Raw genomic sequence first — 15,496 nt, forward strand, 5'->3', positions numbered from 1 at the left:
ATCTCCAAGCTCCTGAGAGTGTGGGACACACTTCTCCAGACCAGCAGTATGTGTTTTCTTCTCTTGATTTCTTTCTTTTTCCTACATTTGACATGCTATCCCAACTTCATACTGAGCGGAAAGAGTCCTCAAAGTAGGTAGACACCTCGCCCTCATCCAAGCATCATATCCTGGATGATCATAGAATGAACACAGTGTAGGAAGGCAGAGAACCTGCAGGATGGAAGCCTCTACTGAGACACTTCTCAAAGCTTTGTTTTTTCTAAAATCCTATGTAGGGGTGAGGTGAACTGTTTATGGTTATCTTCATCTGCCCCTTCATGAGGTTGGCTTGTGATAGCTTGACTTCAAAATGGGAAAATCTATATTTTAACGTGGAAAGACGCAGAACTCATTTTATGAGCTGATTTGTTTTTAACGCAATGCAGCAATTGTTTGGCTGGAACTACGTTTCCCTAAATTGTATTTGAAAGTGATTCCTTCTGAAGCATGAGGCATCTACCTTTGCCTCTCACTCTCCACCCCACCCCCATTATTCTGCCTCATAGATTCCTACTTCACAGACTGAACAATGCTTTCCCCTCTGTCTTAAAAGTATGATCATAATTATGATTTAGTCAGGTGTGAGCTAGCAAGGCTTCCCCAAGGGACAGATTTGGAAGGACCATTTGTAAGACTATCTGTGATCCCTGTCAGCTTCCCAGTCCTTCAGTAGCTGAGTGATGTCAAAGCTTTTTATCTTTATTTTGATTTGCTTTCTCAAATTAATCCTGAAAGAACTAGTGGTACTTTTAGTAAACAGAATAGTTTAAAGGAAAAGAGAAGGGGAGGGGATAAAGAGGTCTTGCAGTGTGGGAGCTCTGACTTCTCAGTACATGGTCTCATTCTCCCTTCTCATTATCATTTGCTCCTTGCTATTTAACCTAGCACACGTGCAAAATCAATTCTCTTATTTTCATTCCTTTTGCTATAACTAAGTATATGTGAAATCCTTTCATATGTGCAAATGTAAGATAAATCCATCATAGTGAGACTGACAATACTCACTGACTTTTAAATGCTAACTCAGTCTTCCGAGTAGTTCAGCCTGCCATTCCTCCTTAATCTGTGTAAGTCGCTAAAAGTGGGTAGTATGTCTGTTTTACCCATCCTAGATGCCAAATTCTTGAGAAAAAGGCCCGGTCTTCCTGTCCGTTTCTTTATGTCAACTTTCAGGCAGGTGACATTACAAGCACTGAACAACTGCTAAATGTAATGCTGGGCCCCCAGGCTTCTGAATCTCCCGGCTTATGAAAGTCATCCACCCACAAACACAGCACTTACCTATAAGGGCATCCGTATCTTATATGGTGAGGTGGAGCTACTGGTCCCTGATACAAAGACAATTGCAAGTGTTCCTCAGAAACTGCAAGAAGGAAGTGAACTGGGGTGGAGTGGGGGCAGTGAGTCGGACAGATCAGTGTGAACGCCTGGTGAGAAGCGAATCCGATTCTTTTCTAGGCCTAGAGGCCCAGAATCACCTGTAGCAGTTGTCCAGTGCTTATAATTGCCTGAAAGTTGACATAAAGAATAAGTTGGGGAGACCGGGCCTTTTTCTTAAGGATTTGGCTTCTAGGATGGGTACAACAGACATACTACCCACTTTTAGCAACTTATACAGTTTAAGGAGGAATGGCAGTCTAAACTACTCTGAGAACTGAATTAGCATTTAAAGATCGTGAGTATTGTCAATCTTACTGTGATGAATTTATCTTAAATTTGCACATATGAGAAGGATTTTGAATATACATAGCGAAAGGGATGAAAATAACAAAATTGGCTATCCATATGGGCTAGGTCAGATAAGTTAAAAGGGCACTCAAGCAATGGCATACTTGTTAACACCAGTTCCACAATTTTGAGCCACATTCGAAGCAAGCTTTAACTAAATACTGACCAGGATGGACTCCAGACAGGTTCATTCTGGGATTCCCAGGCAATGGTCATAAGTTACACTTTGTAGGACTTTAAAAAGGCAAAACCCATAATTCATTGCATTTCCCATGAAGTCCAATCAGGGGCAAACATACATCTCAATGTATTTCCTGTCTGTACACTTCCCACCTATATGTGATCGAGCATATCCGTTAGTCATTCAAACAGATTTGTTGAGGGCAGTGAACATGAGGCAAGTTATTCCTCAAGAACTGCAGTTCTCAGCCTTCTGGAAACTCACCTTGCCCTTGGGCAGGTGGGGCTTAAAGGGCTAGCTTTGGCTCTTAAAGTGCTATGCATTCAAGAATTCTAGGAAAAAGAATTTTTTTTTAAGTCATGGCTCTTCTAACATAGGCATGTAATAATTTCTTAGAAATTACTTAAAATTTTAGTCTTCTGCCTAAGAACAGATTGCACTCATTGTGTTGTGATTGCCTTTTCAAATACTACCTTCAGTACTCTGAAAGGTCTAATACCTTACGGAACGAACAAGAAGATGAAGGTGGCACCAAGTTCCCACTTGGAAAGTTTCTTCTGTCTTCACACTACCCAGCAGGGTTAGTAGCTTCAGTGAGAAAGACCAGGTGCTTGCCAGGCACATGGAGAGGACGTTTGCCTTCAAAGCACCAGAGTTGGCTGTGGGGCAAACACGGAACTGACCATGTCTCCCATAGACCTAATGTCTCTGTTTCCCGTGTTTCTGTTCTAGAGCATCGTGTGTACTGGCCGGCGCAAGTGGCACCCAGACCCCTCCCTGGTCCACTGTATTCCATCATGTGAGGTATGATGTGAGTTCCTCCAGTTCAAGGCCTTGTTTTTCCTGATCCCTCTTTCCTTCCTTTAGTTGTTTCTTAAATGCACCTACCTTCTAATCTCAGATTTACAGAATTTAGGATTTCTGAACTCAGTTTTATTTTAGTAAAATCTTCAATCATTTAAAAAGCAAGCCAGAATTATTTATGGTTTTTGAGATTCTGTAACTAGGCCTTGGTTGGAATTAGTTAATTAAGGATTTTACTGTAGACAATTTTGTTCAGCCAGCACAGTGCTTAAAATCAACTTTGGTGTATGTACGTTTGTGTGTGTGTAAAATTGAGTTTGTGTGTGTGTCTGTGTCTGTGTGCATTTATGCAGACAGTGTATTACATAGCAGTCACAATAGCCCAGACTGGACCTTGCGGTAATCCTTCTGCCTCAGCCTCCTGAGTGGCAGAATTATCCGTAGGTGGGGGCCACCAGGCTTGGTTTAAAATTGAGATTCATATGTACTTATATAATATCACACATATGCACATTATAAATTAAAACAAATACAAAATCATTATACAAAACTTTTTCATTACAAAACAAGAATATCTGGAAGTTGGGGCCATAATTAGGGAACTTGAACAGCAGGTATAATCTCAAAGCAGATATTACTCTAGTGAGCATGTGGTTCACTTCTTCCCTGTGGTCACCTTTCCGAGGCTCTCCTCCTTTGCAGCAACTGCAAGGTCATAGAGGTGTCTAAGCAACTTTCTAGGTAGACGTATATTGCACCATCGAGTGGTCTGACCTAGATCTTCACTATATCAAGAAATCCCATCATCCTTCTCCACAGTGGATTCCCCTTTCAGTGGTCGCTTCTGGCATAATGACTTTTTAACCTGACAAAGAGGAGACTAGATTGAATCAGAGCATTGCCTAGAGAGTTGACTTGAGCACTGTTGACACTGAGAAGGACGATACATACGTAGCCCATTTATGCAAGTCCTCCAATCCTGGGAACAGCTGGTGACAAATATACATAATCTAATCTAGGCACTGTCCTGCCCAGCATGGCTGGATCTAGGGAAAGGCCTGACTGAGGTTGAAGAATGCATGAAGAAAAGACAGACAGATAGACAGGCAGATACATGGAGGCACAAAAAAAATGGCATCAGATGGGCGAGGATCTCTGTGGAGATGCTGCAGCACACAGAGAGACTTCGTGTGTTTCTTATATAGAGTTGATTATATAAAAAGGGGCGGGGTTATTGCAACTGTACAAGGAAGCTGAGTTGATGATAAACAGTTGGATCAAGGGAACAGGCTTAGCTAATCTTAGTAGGAGCAGTCTCTGTAGGAGAGCAATCTGCAGGCTCTAGATATCAGGGGAGAGAAAGCTAGGGTGGACATTTTCCTATAGACAGTCAACACCCATACTTTGTCTGCCCTGAAAGGGTTTGCTACCCCTCTTGGTGGCCGTGGCCATGTCAACAGCACCCAATCTCTCAGGACTCCTCTTACTCATGGTTTCTCCACTTCCCATAAGCCACTGCAGATTTCTTCATCCAAACCTCTCTTTGGAAGTTAATAAGCCACTTTGCAGCACTGCCCAGATATTTTTGGCTCTTTGGAGTGTGCTAAAGAGAGCGTCTTTAACGGCCATTGATTTCCAACAATCTCTTCAAGCATACCCAGCCTGCAGGCAGGCATGCATATTAATCTCCTATTCGGTATCTCGGAGTCACTTGAGCTAGTTCTGGGAAACCAGGATCCACATGAGATGAGAGAAAGGGTGGAGGAAACTTAGCGGGGAAAAGATACCCATAAAACAGCATTCTGAGAATACACGAGGGCTAATGCTAGCGTGGAGTGTGCTGGGTTATGGTGCGGGGCCAACAGAACAGCTCATCTTCTGCCATCATTAGAAAAACAGATGGTGGTGGGGTGGGGCGGGGAAGCAAGGGGAGGCAGTGAATCATCCACTGGGCAGGGGGTGATGGGGAGAGAGGAGGCCAGGGAAAGAGGGAGATAAACAGACAGAGGGCTTAGGGAGCTGGACAGAGATCAAACAGATCCTGAGAGTTCCCTTCTGCTGCTTCTATGCATCATCATAAGTACGCGGGTGGATGTCAGGGTTTGGGGCTGGCTTTAGTGCTTTCCAGAAGGTTACAGTCCAGAGCTTTCCACGCTTGTCCTTTCCCCTGCCCTGCACCGAAGCCGACCCTCCAGACCGACCTATTAGTCAGAGCTTCCTAGGGAGCTGTGTTCTCTTTGAGGATGCCACCAGAAACAAAGCTCTCTTCTCCCTGGTTGCTTCCCTTCCCCCACTGCTATCATGCACAACCAAACCCAGACCATTTGATGGACAGTTCAGTGGCTCTGTGTGGCCCCTGACTAGTGTCTTTGTCATCACTTGGGGACTCAGTAGATCACACCTTCTTAGGTCAACCCTACACCCACTGCATTAGAATGTGCACGGTGTAGGGGGGCAGCAATCTGTATCTTAACCAGCAAGGGATTCTGAAGGTCACTGTGGAAGTCTAAGCCCCACTATCCCACCTCTGGGAGGAGACTAAAAAGTTACTTGTCTGGGCATCTCCATGTTGAATCTTTCTTTATCCAGAAATAATCACATTCTCCCTCCTCTACTCCCCTGTGTGTGTGTGTGTGTGTGTGTGTGTGTGTGTGTGTGTGTGTGTGTTGAAGAGTAGTAAAGGTGTGTATTCATGTGTATCTGGCTACACATACAGATGCAGGACAGAGACTAATATTGAATGTCTTCCTGAACTTTGCACTTTACTTTTAGAGACAGGGTATCTCACTAAATCTCAAGTTAGCTGATTATGCTGTCTAGCCAACTCACTTCAACTATTCTCTTCTCTCTGCTTCCTAGATGCCGGGATTACAGGCGCCACACATGGTTTTTTAATGGGTGCCAGGGATCTGAACTCAGGCGTTCATACTTACATAGAAATCTCTGACCAAGCCATCTCAGCCCCTAACGTAATTCTATACAGCATTATTTACATTCTGATTGCCATACACTACTATGAGAAGTCGATACTGTTAGTTCCAGGTTCTCTGGGGTAGGAGAGGTCTTTGGTTTCTGTTCTTCTGACAAAAGCAAGGGAGAAGAAAATTCATCTACAGAGAGGAGGGAAAAGCAGAGAAAGGCGGAGTCAGCAGGACCCATAGGAAGGATACAGCACAGGAGAGAAAAGAGAATGTCCCTGGAGACACAAGCAGTGAGAAATGCGGAGAGGGAAGATGGGGACCAGGAAGAAAGAAGATAGTGAAACTGGCACGTTCCTGATGTGACTTGGCCAGTTCTTAATACTTTCCTGGAAAAGGCTAAACATGATAGCATAAAAGGCAGATAGAAGAAAAACAGACCCAGAGGCAAGAAACAGAGGTCCTTCTAAGTGAGAAATTTTGCAAAGCACAGTGTATAATCTGTACTGACCTAAAATGTGTGCCAGGGAAACACACACACACACACACACGAAAATTAAATTCTGCCTACACCTGTTAGCTATGCACAGCACCTAGCCAGCTCTTTCAGGCGAAATGTCCAACATAAGGAATTGTATAAACTGTGAAACGATGTTAGTAGTGATTCCCTAAGGAATACTACTACAGGCAACTAAGGGTAACTATGCTCAATTCATGTTCTTGAGGGCATTCTAAAGCCTTTGAAAGTTGTCTCTGAACCTTAACTGGCCTTTCTTCTCTAAATTCTTATTCTTGCCTTTGTAAATGCCCATCATGCCACTTAGCAAATTATTTCATGCATGGCCAGTAGGTCTAAGTTTCAAGCTGACTCCAAACCCCCAAGTTTGAAGAAGTGTGCTCTGATCAATTTTATGTTGTCTTTTATGTACACCAACTTAGTCTAGTATCATCATTGCTCTTCTGAAGAAGGCAGTGGAGGAATGGAGGTAGAGCCTAGACTTGGGAATCTTAAATTGGAAACAATTGAATCAACCCTCTGTGAGACAACCCCGTGAAAGAGAAGGTTGAACTGGAGGAGACGGGGAAGAAGAGAATGAAAACTACATGAGGAGTGGAATCTGAAGGCTCTGGAACTGTAGGAAGATGCATGGCATAGAAGAAAGGGGCTGTCTGGGAGGCAGAGGCAAGCTTGGTTCTAGTCTTTCTCACCGATTCTTGGGTAATTTTATTAACTTCTCTAAATTTAAGTTTCCATGGTTTTGAAATTACACAGATAAAATGTATAACTAATAATTGTCAGACTCAAGATTCAGAAGAACAGTGGAGACACATCCTTGCAAATATATATTGGGGCTCACCTCAGCAAAATCACTAAAGCATAACAACAAAGCCACTTTTGGGGTGCATTTTGCATATTACATACATAGATCTGGGTCCTCTTTGCAGCCACCAATGGTTGTCTCCTGCAGATTTGAGGCCCTCTTGGTTTTTCTTGACTTCTTATTTATAAAGTGTTCTTTTTATTACATATGACAACTTGTAGGTCCTACTCTTCCTTGTCATAAGTCCAAAGAGAGCTATAGGTTTTATTTAATGTTTCTATCCTGGCATTGACTCACAAGAGAAAACTTAGTCTATGACATCATGATATGGGAGTTGGAAGATAAAAAAATAGTCTTTCTGAACCTACTGAGTGTTTGTTTGTAAGCAATATATGATAAGGACTGACCAAACTTCATTTATTGCTGGCACCGACTTCTGCTATTCAGTGTGATGGTTGTGCTTTTTCAAACTATTATTCTCACAAGGTAGTAAGGGGTAACATCTATGTATTAAGCATATATATATATGAATATATATATATATATATATATATATATATATATATATATGAAATTTGGCCAGGATGAAAGATAAAGAACATAATCTTCTTGGCTGATGTCACATTGCATGACAAAGCAATTGGTCAGAGATACAAAGAAGCCCTTCTTCGATTTAGCAGCTACATTGCTTCAGTCTACGGGTGTGTCAGGCATCATCACTGGAAACTCTGCTGAAAAGGGGCCCAAGCAGGGCAACAGGCAGGATGTGTGACCACGCTTCCAGCAGACACTTTCCTGGCAATGCTTTCGTCTGGGACCTCCTTTAAAAGCTGTCTTCAATACCATTCTTGGAAATATACCCAAGAGAGGCCCTATCATACAACAAAAGTATATGCTCAACTATGTTCATAGCAGCATTGTTTGTAATAGCTAGAACCTGGAAACAACCTAGATGCCCTTCAATGGAAGAATGGATGAAGAAAGTATGGAATATATACATGTTAGAGTACTACTCAGCAGTAAAAAACAAGGACTTCTTGAATTTTGCATACAAATGGATGGAAATAGAAAACACTATCCTGAGTGAGGTAAGCCAGACCCAAAAAGAGGAACATGGGATGTACTCACTCATATTTGGTTTCTAGCCATAAATAAAGGACATTGAGCCTATAAAAAAAAGCCATCTTAAGAGTACATGGCAATATTGTTTTAAAATCAAGACTCTAGGGTTCTAGGTTTTTTTCTTTCTTAAAAATTTTATATCAGTCTTGGCAAGCTGTTCAAGAATTTGTTTTTTTTTTACAAAATACCCCCAGGTACTTCTCCTTCAGATGGTCTTCAGCTTCATGTAAGAAGCACAGGGTCAGGCTCGTTCATTCACGAGCAGATGGTTGTAGACATCACATTTAGCTCACATCTTGGAATAAAAGGATGTACCTTCTGGGAGTTCTCGAACAAATGAAGAAATTGCTCATAATATAGTTGAAAAAGGTCAGGGTTAGAACTTAAAACCATTGGCAGAGAATGTCAAGTTTACAATACTTGTACGACAGAAACACTGGCATAGTGTGTCAAAGTTACAATGCTTATAATACAGAAAGGGCTAAATTGCTTGAAAATAATAATTGTCTTAAAACAAAAACAAAGACAAATCCCTCCAAGACTGTCATTTATCTTGGAGTAGAGAGCAAGATGCCTCTATTTTTAAACCACCACTCAAACAAGTGTGTGTGAAATCAGGAAACTTGGGAGTTTTCCTGTTTTATCACTCTCTTATCATTGATCTGATCCTATTTTCTCTTTGCGTACAGCCTCCAGAGCTATCAGAAAATGCAGATCACAAGGGTAACAAGAATGGCATTAAAAATCTAGCTATCGATACCCTTGAGGGGAAATCCAAATAAATGGGTTATCATTAAGCATAGACTGAGGAAGAAAATGGCTCAAGTAAAAAGTACTTTTATTCATTAAATATTTCATAGAAAAATTAAGGGTCACCCTCATGAGAGCCTAACAGAACAGAAATAATGGACATAAATACTGAGTGAACTATTTAAAGCAAATCTGTCCAGGAATAAACTGGAAGTGTTAACCTTTATACAAGGTTATAAAGAGAAGTGTTTAAAAGCATGCTAGTCTTTCCAGAGTTTTAAAGGCCTGTATTTCTCCTCTTTTTGACAGGGTGAAGTATTTTCTCCTGTCTCAAACACCAAAGATGGCTTGGTATTTCATTTCTCTGTAAATCTAGCACTTTGTGCCTTAAATGTAAATATATCTATGATTTTTTTAAAAGTAGCCAGTGAGATATTTTTATCTGTCACAGCCCTAAATGTATTCTCTATAGGAATTATGTAAAAGGGAATTAGGAGTAGAAAAACAAGACCCTGGGGACAAATTGAGTTTCATCAGAGTGCCTGCATTACTGAAATGTAGGTAGGATGCGGTAAGGCTTTTAAACCTCTAGTAGTGAATACCAACAATGCTCCCATCATTAACTCATTCCATTTGCCACTGCGTTCCTTAGATTCTTTCTCCTTCCATTGTCTTGGGCCTTGCTCTTCTCCTCTTTTATTATTTATATCCCAGATGGTACTCCTGTTAGCTGTGCCTGCTATTTGTGCTTTGTGATCACTCTCAGGCACTGTGTGTAACTCCATGAGATGAATGGGCCAACAAGGAAGGAAAAAAAAAGCATGAAAACTGAATTTTATTGCACTATTTTTTTCCTTGCTAAGGAAGGAAGCATAAAAAGATATGCTACCATGAAAGGTAGAGAGTAGCTGAAATTTGACTTATGAGCACAAATTTGGGGGCTGAGTTTTATTTGGAAGAATACAATGCCTGTATATAGACACAGAAGGACAGAAATTCAGAAGAGAGAGAAGTAGAAACACAGGTTAGCCTGTCTGAGATGAATCATGGGCTTTTCCATCCTGTGGACTCTTTTGCTAGGAAAGTTATTTACCTTGTTAGACTGCTATCTTCCTGTTTTCCAGGATGGGATGAAGCATGTACGTGTCTGTGTGTGTGTGTGTGTGTGTGTGTGTGCGTGCGTGTGAGCACGCGTGTAGTGTGTGTGTTTCAATTCTTCCTGAGGAGCCAATGTGGGTAGCTAAACCATCATTCTCAGTGCAGTTGTAAATGGGAAGACACTGTTCTAAAAGGTGCGAGTGCCCAGGGCCCACATTCCTTAAGGCAGCAGAAGTGGAAGCAGGCTTCTACTCATCTCCAGGAAAGCAAGAAGGGAGTTTTCTCTCTAGATTAGCAGTTCTCTACCTCTGGGTCAAGACCCCTTTGGGAATTGAATATCAAGTATTCTGCATATCAGTTATTTACGTTCAGTTTCAAAACAGTAGTAAAATAGCAGTTATGAATTAGCAGCAAAAAAAATATGGTTTTGAGAGGAACTGTGTTAATGGGTCACAGCATTAGGAAGGTTGAGAACCACTTATCTAGATGAAGGACTCCAAGAGGCCCAGGGAATGTGTTGACAGCAGCCTTAGCTGGGAGCCTGTTAGTATCTCAGGAAGCCTCCTTCCACTCAGAGATTGGGGCCAAGGTCCAGCAGTCACTCCTACCAAACACCCTAGGGGGTTTGCATACTCAGATCTAAAGGTCCTCTGGTATAGCATGGAAAAATAAGGGTAAAATCGTGGTAGCTTGGAGAATGTATTAGTGCTAAGTACACTTCTATAGTTTAAAAAAAAAAACCTCGCTCATTTCTATTCCTCTGTTCAACTGTTTCCCCATCTCAAGCATTCTTATCTCTAAGATTTATCCCTATTACCATGCTTCAGTAATGTGCTTTTCATCACCAGTAGCACAATTACTTGTAACAAATGCCAAAGGCTTGTTAGTATTAAAATAGTCCAGTAGGGACTTAGAAAAAGATGCGGGGAATTGCTCCCGATCTTTTGTAGAGCGCTCTCACTGGAGTCTGTCCTGATGAATTCCTCATTAAAGAGAGAAAAGTAAATTGTGTTTATGATACAAGATTGGGCACTTTACTCCATCCTTAGGACAGCTCTACTGCATGATAATGGAGTTAGCATCTCTAATCTCCCTTTTATTTGCATGCTGTTATTCAACTAATAGCCAGCAATCAAAATTTCTCTTTGCCATTTTATTTATTTTTTACTTGGGCTGTTCAAAACCAGATATACTAATTGTCCCCTTTTCTCTGAAGACACATCCTCCAGGCTTCGTTCACGTTGTTACTAAGTCTGTTAGGATCCATGGGAGGAAGGGAATTATAAAACGATCTTTTGGGTTGAGAAGGCAGTGTCCTAGAAGCCGGCGACAGCCACTACTTTCTGGTTGGAATATACTGTCGGTCCTCGCAGCTCTAAATCTAAAGATGTGTTAGACGTGTTAAAATCCAGAGAGGAATTGGAAATTAGCTTAAACTGGAGCTGTCTTCCAGGCTTCCTAGCTGCCAAATTCCAATCCCCTCAAGAGATTTGTTTGTAAGTTTCTCCGCCAGTTTTGTGCAATCTCTGTACCAGCCTGGAAATCCAGGCATGTCTTTGGGCATGTCCAGAGTCCCATTCGGTTCAGGGCTCAACTTCAGAGTCCCCAGCTGGAATCTCCGAAACTCAGACTCCAAACGCTAATTAGGACTAGGTTTTCACTTTGTAAGCTAAAACCATTGTTGTTGTTGTTGTTCTCCCCGCTTTTCAGAAGAGGAAAACATTCAAAGCACAACCTTGCAAATTGTAAAACCTCATTTAGGTTAACATCACGCACGAGAGTTTACGCTTGTCTAAAACTCTCCCAGATCTGCACTCTGCCTGCCTGGTGGCCTTTCTATCTGGCTGTGTTTTGTTTCTTTTGTCCCTGGGCCTCCTGGGTGGGCCCCTTTCCCACTCAGCTAGTTCTCTTTACAGCACGGATTTCCCTTCTTTCTGTCTCTCACTTTGCCCTGTGTCTAATATACTCTATACTTTCCCTCCATTGCCTGGCTGTTTCTTAACCAGGGTTACAGGTCAGCACAGTGGTTCTCAACCTGGGGGTCGCACATCGTAGCTCCTCCCGATTGGATATTTACGTGACGATTCACAACAGGAGCACAATTACAGTTATGAAGTCGCAACGAAAATAGTGTTATGGTTAGGGAGGGGGTCACCACAACACTAGGAACGGCTTTAAAGGGTCGCAGCAGCATTGCAGTGGCAGATGATTGACAGTCCTCATCTCTAAAATGGCCATCAAGAGACGTGAGTCTTCTTTTCTTTCCCCTGCTCTACCCTCTCTTGTTTTCACTGGGACTTTGCTAGGTCAAGAGCTGTGCCTTAAAATGTCTTTTAGTGCATCCCAACTAAGACACAAACACAGTCGTCGTTGAAACGATCCTATGAGACACTGATCATTTGAAAATCGACTAGCAATGGAATTGGCACAACCCTCTACATTAATGATCATGTGTATGTTTTCCCAGAAAATTCATGTAACTTAATTTCTATCTCATCCTAATAAAATAGACATCTTTATACTGAACATTTTATTAAGTGTTGATTTTAATAGATAATTCTATTAAAAATGGAAACCTATTAAATTTCTTATACTTTATTTTAAATATACAAATTATTTTAAGTATATAAATTCCATATAATTATACATGTGTTTATATATCTTCTCTTTTGACTAATCCAGCAATAAAGTGAAGACAAAAAAAGAAAGAAAAAAAAGCTGACACATCTAAGCTGATAACATATTTACAAATTGCAATAAATAGCATTTGTAGTTATATATTTCAAATCTTAACTAATATGTTTCAATCTTATCCCCAACCATACTAATTATACATATTTCTCACATTTTGACTAATTTTAATTTTACAGAAGAAATAATGTAGTAAGTTTGAAAAGCCGTTAGTACTCCCAGGATGATTTGGAAGACTACTGATGCCTGGTCCCCTGACTTCCACCTCTCCCTGAGCCTTCCCTATGATAGTTTTTTTCCTCCTGTTTCTCATTAATTTCTTCTGCACATACTCAAAGTCCATTTCCTCTCTTATGAAGTTTGATTATTTGACTTAGCCCAGTGCAGAGTTCCTATTAAAAGGAGGCAGTTAGATCAGACACCATCACATGTACATGTGACCATGCACATGACTGTCCCTGTTTCCACAGGCCACGAACGTGCACACACATGTTCCTGCCTTCACAGGCACCTGAACTTTCTGGACTCATGACATTCTGAACATTTGGCTTTCTGCTTTCTTGAACCTGCTATTAGCCATCGATTTCTTTTCCAGTTTCCTAAATGTTAAGTTCGCTGTCACCTGCCAATGTCTTTGGAGTTTTTTTCTTTCCTTGAGTGTTTGCACTTTGTTATTCCTGTACTATCATTTTAGTGAAACTTCTAGAAGGAACAAATTTAAAAATGATTCTAGTAATTCTCAAACTTTCAGTTCTAAGCTTTGATACAGCAGATACTTAGTGACCACTACATTGTAACTCTTCCCTTCAGAAGAGCTGATGCCCATGGGGGGAAGAGGAGGCAGCAGGCAGAGAGAGGGCCCAGAGTTTGGCATTCTTCTTATCTTTTACTGCTAAATTCATATTTCTACCTAGAACCAAGCAGAAGCTGTTCAAGTTGAATAACTCCAGAATTAAGTTTAAGTAAGGAGCGCCAGCTACTCAAGAGAAATGGACTGTCTGTGTAGGGTATTAGACCCTATGGACATAAGGATAGATAAGTCAAGGCACTACTTACTCAGAATCATTGCTCATCCTGATGCTGAAGTAGGTTCAAAGTTTCCCAGAGTAAGGAGAAAAGGTTGCTGTAGATGTGGATCAAGCCAGATGCAGCTTCTTGGGAAAGGGTTTCTTAGCAATTGCCTCTTACATGGAGCTTGGAAGGATAGGACATTTTCTCCAGTAAGAGACAAAGCACAAAGCCCACAGGCAGCAGAAGAATATGAGTGGAAAGCACTGGGGTCTGAGATAGTCATAGATTTACTAGACTATGTACATATGGAGGCCTGGCACAACCAAGAGATGGGACCAAGTTAGGAAGGGTCATGAGATACAGACTTTATTCTAAAACAGCAGAGTCTCACACATTTCCCACACCAAGAAGTGACAAGATCAGATGATACACTGTTAGATATAAAGCTCACAGGGAGGGGGGACAGAAGGTGGAAAGCTTGTGGGGGTGGGAGGGGACAAGGGTTAGGAGACTCTTTCAAGAGATAGATGATGAGGGTCAAGATTGGACATCAGAAATCCAGACAGAAAGAAATAGTACAACTGTCAGATACACGGAGGTCTAATGCTATTAAACTCTGTAAAGAAAAGGAAGCAGAAGAGAGTGGCTTGATCTCAGAATGAGTTCAGGAAAACTCGAAATAAAAATCTGAAGTTACAAATACAGTGACTTGTGCTGAGAGATCCAGAAAGTGAGGATGACAATTGACAGTAGATAGAGGATGAGCTCATACAGGGGAATAAAAATGAAGAGGGGAGGGGGAAGGAGGCTGGAGGGTGGGGCAAGTGAAAATCAATACAAAGGAAGAATGTAGGAAGTAAAACGGATCAAAGGTAACACATGAAATGGTTAAGAGAGTGTTTTTAGACAGGTGGTCTTTATTTAAAAAAAGAAGGGGAGGAAGGTTTGGGGCATCTACATGGGGCTGATGTCAAATGCATCAGAACAGATAAACAAATTGAATGTTAACAAGAGCCCCTTAGGTTTATGCATTACCTGAAACCTCAGTGAGTCTACTCACAGCAGAGTTTGGGGGAAGCAATGAATTGACAAATAAAAATTAGAACGAAGCAAATTAAAAGCATTACTTCCCAAAACACAAGTGGTGGGGATCTGAATGAAAAGTGGTGTCTGTGGGAAGACTTTCCACAGAAGAGACCTGGAATATTAGGGCTTGGATGATGGTGTAGATGAGAACCTGAGGACCCACCGTAAAGAGGGAGTAGGTAGGAGGAATTACAATACCATCGCCTCTGAGTCAAGTGGGAAGAAAGTTAAAACAACTACAAGCCAGGTCTGGGGTTTCAGATAGTTTCCAAGAACTCATGCTATTTTTCTGAGTTGTTTCCTATTTCTGTTCATGGCAAGTTCTTTTATCTAGTTGCTCCCAGCAAAATCTTCAATGTTACTTTAATTTTCCTCTTTCTGTCACATACAGTTCTTTCAGTCATCCTATTAAGACTCTAATTATTATACTAATACATCCACATAATAGCCCTCTTACTCCCACCACCTCTGCCGTCCTGGTGTAAACCATCATCATCATCTTCATCAGTGCAACATTTCATGGCTGGGCTCACTACTACGTCTGCCACACAGCAATGCATTTTAATCAGTCTCCCGAACATATTACTAAAATGCAAACCAATTCACAGCTAATCCCACCATTGTTGAAGTTTGTTTTCTATTGCTTAGATAACACCATACCCAGAAGCAGCTTAGAGGGGAAAAAGCTTATTTTGCTTATGGTCACAGTCCGTCATGGAGGGAAATCAATGAAGGAACTCAAG

At 41.3% G+C, this 15,496-nt stretch overlaps 1 protein-coding gene across 1 annotated transcript in view; it reads left to right on the forward strand.

Annotated features, from left to right (window-relative positions):
- Pappa2 (pappalysin 2) overlaps positions 1-15,496 on the forward strand; it is a 360,123-nt gene that overhangs the window by 318,032 nt on the left and 26,595 nt on the right. The window contains exon 23 of the mRNA XM_041662449.1: positions 2,684-2,755. Coding sequence (XP_041518383.1) covers positions 2,684-2,755 — 72 coding nt within the window. The remainder of the gene's footprint in view (positions 1-2,683; positions 2,756-15,496) is intronic.

The sequence above is a fragment of the Microtus oregoni genome, unplaced genomic scaffold, assembly GCF_018167655.1.
Source record: "Microtus oregoni isolate MIOR12 unplaced genomic scaffold, Mior012 000013F_ref0000133, whole genome shotgun sequence".
In the NCBI taxonomy this organism is placed as follows: domain Eukaryota; kingdom Metazoa; phylum Chordata; class Mammalia; order Rodentia; family Cricetidae; genus Microtus; species Microtus oregoni.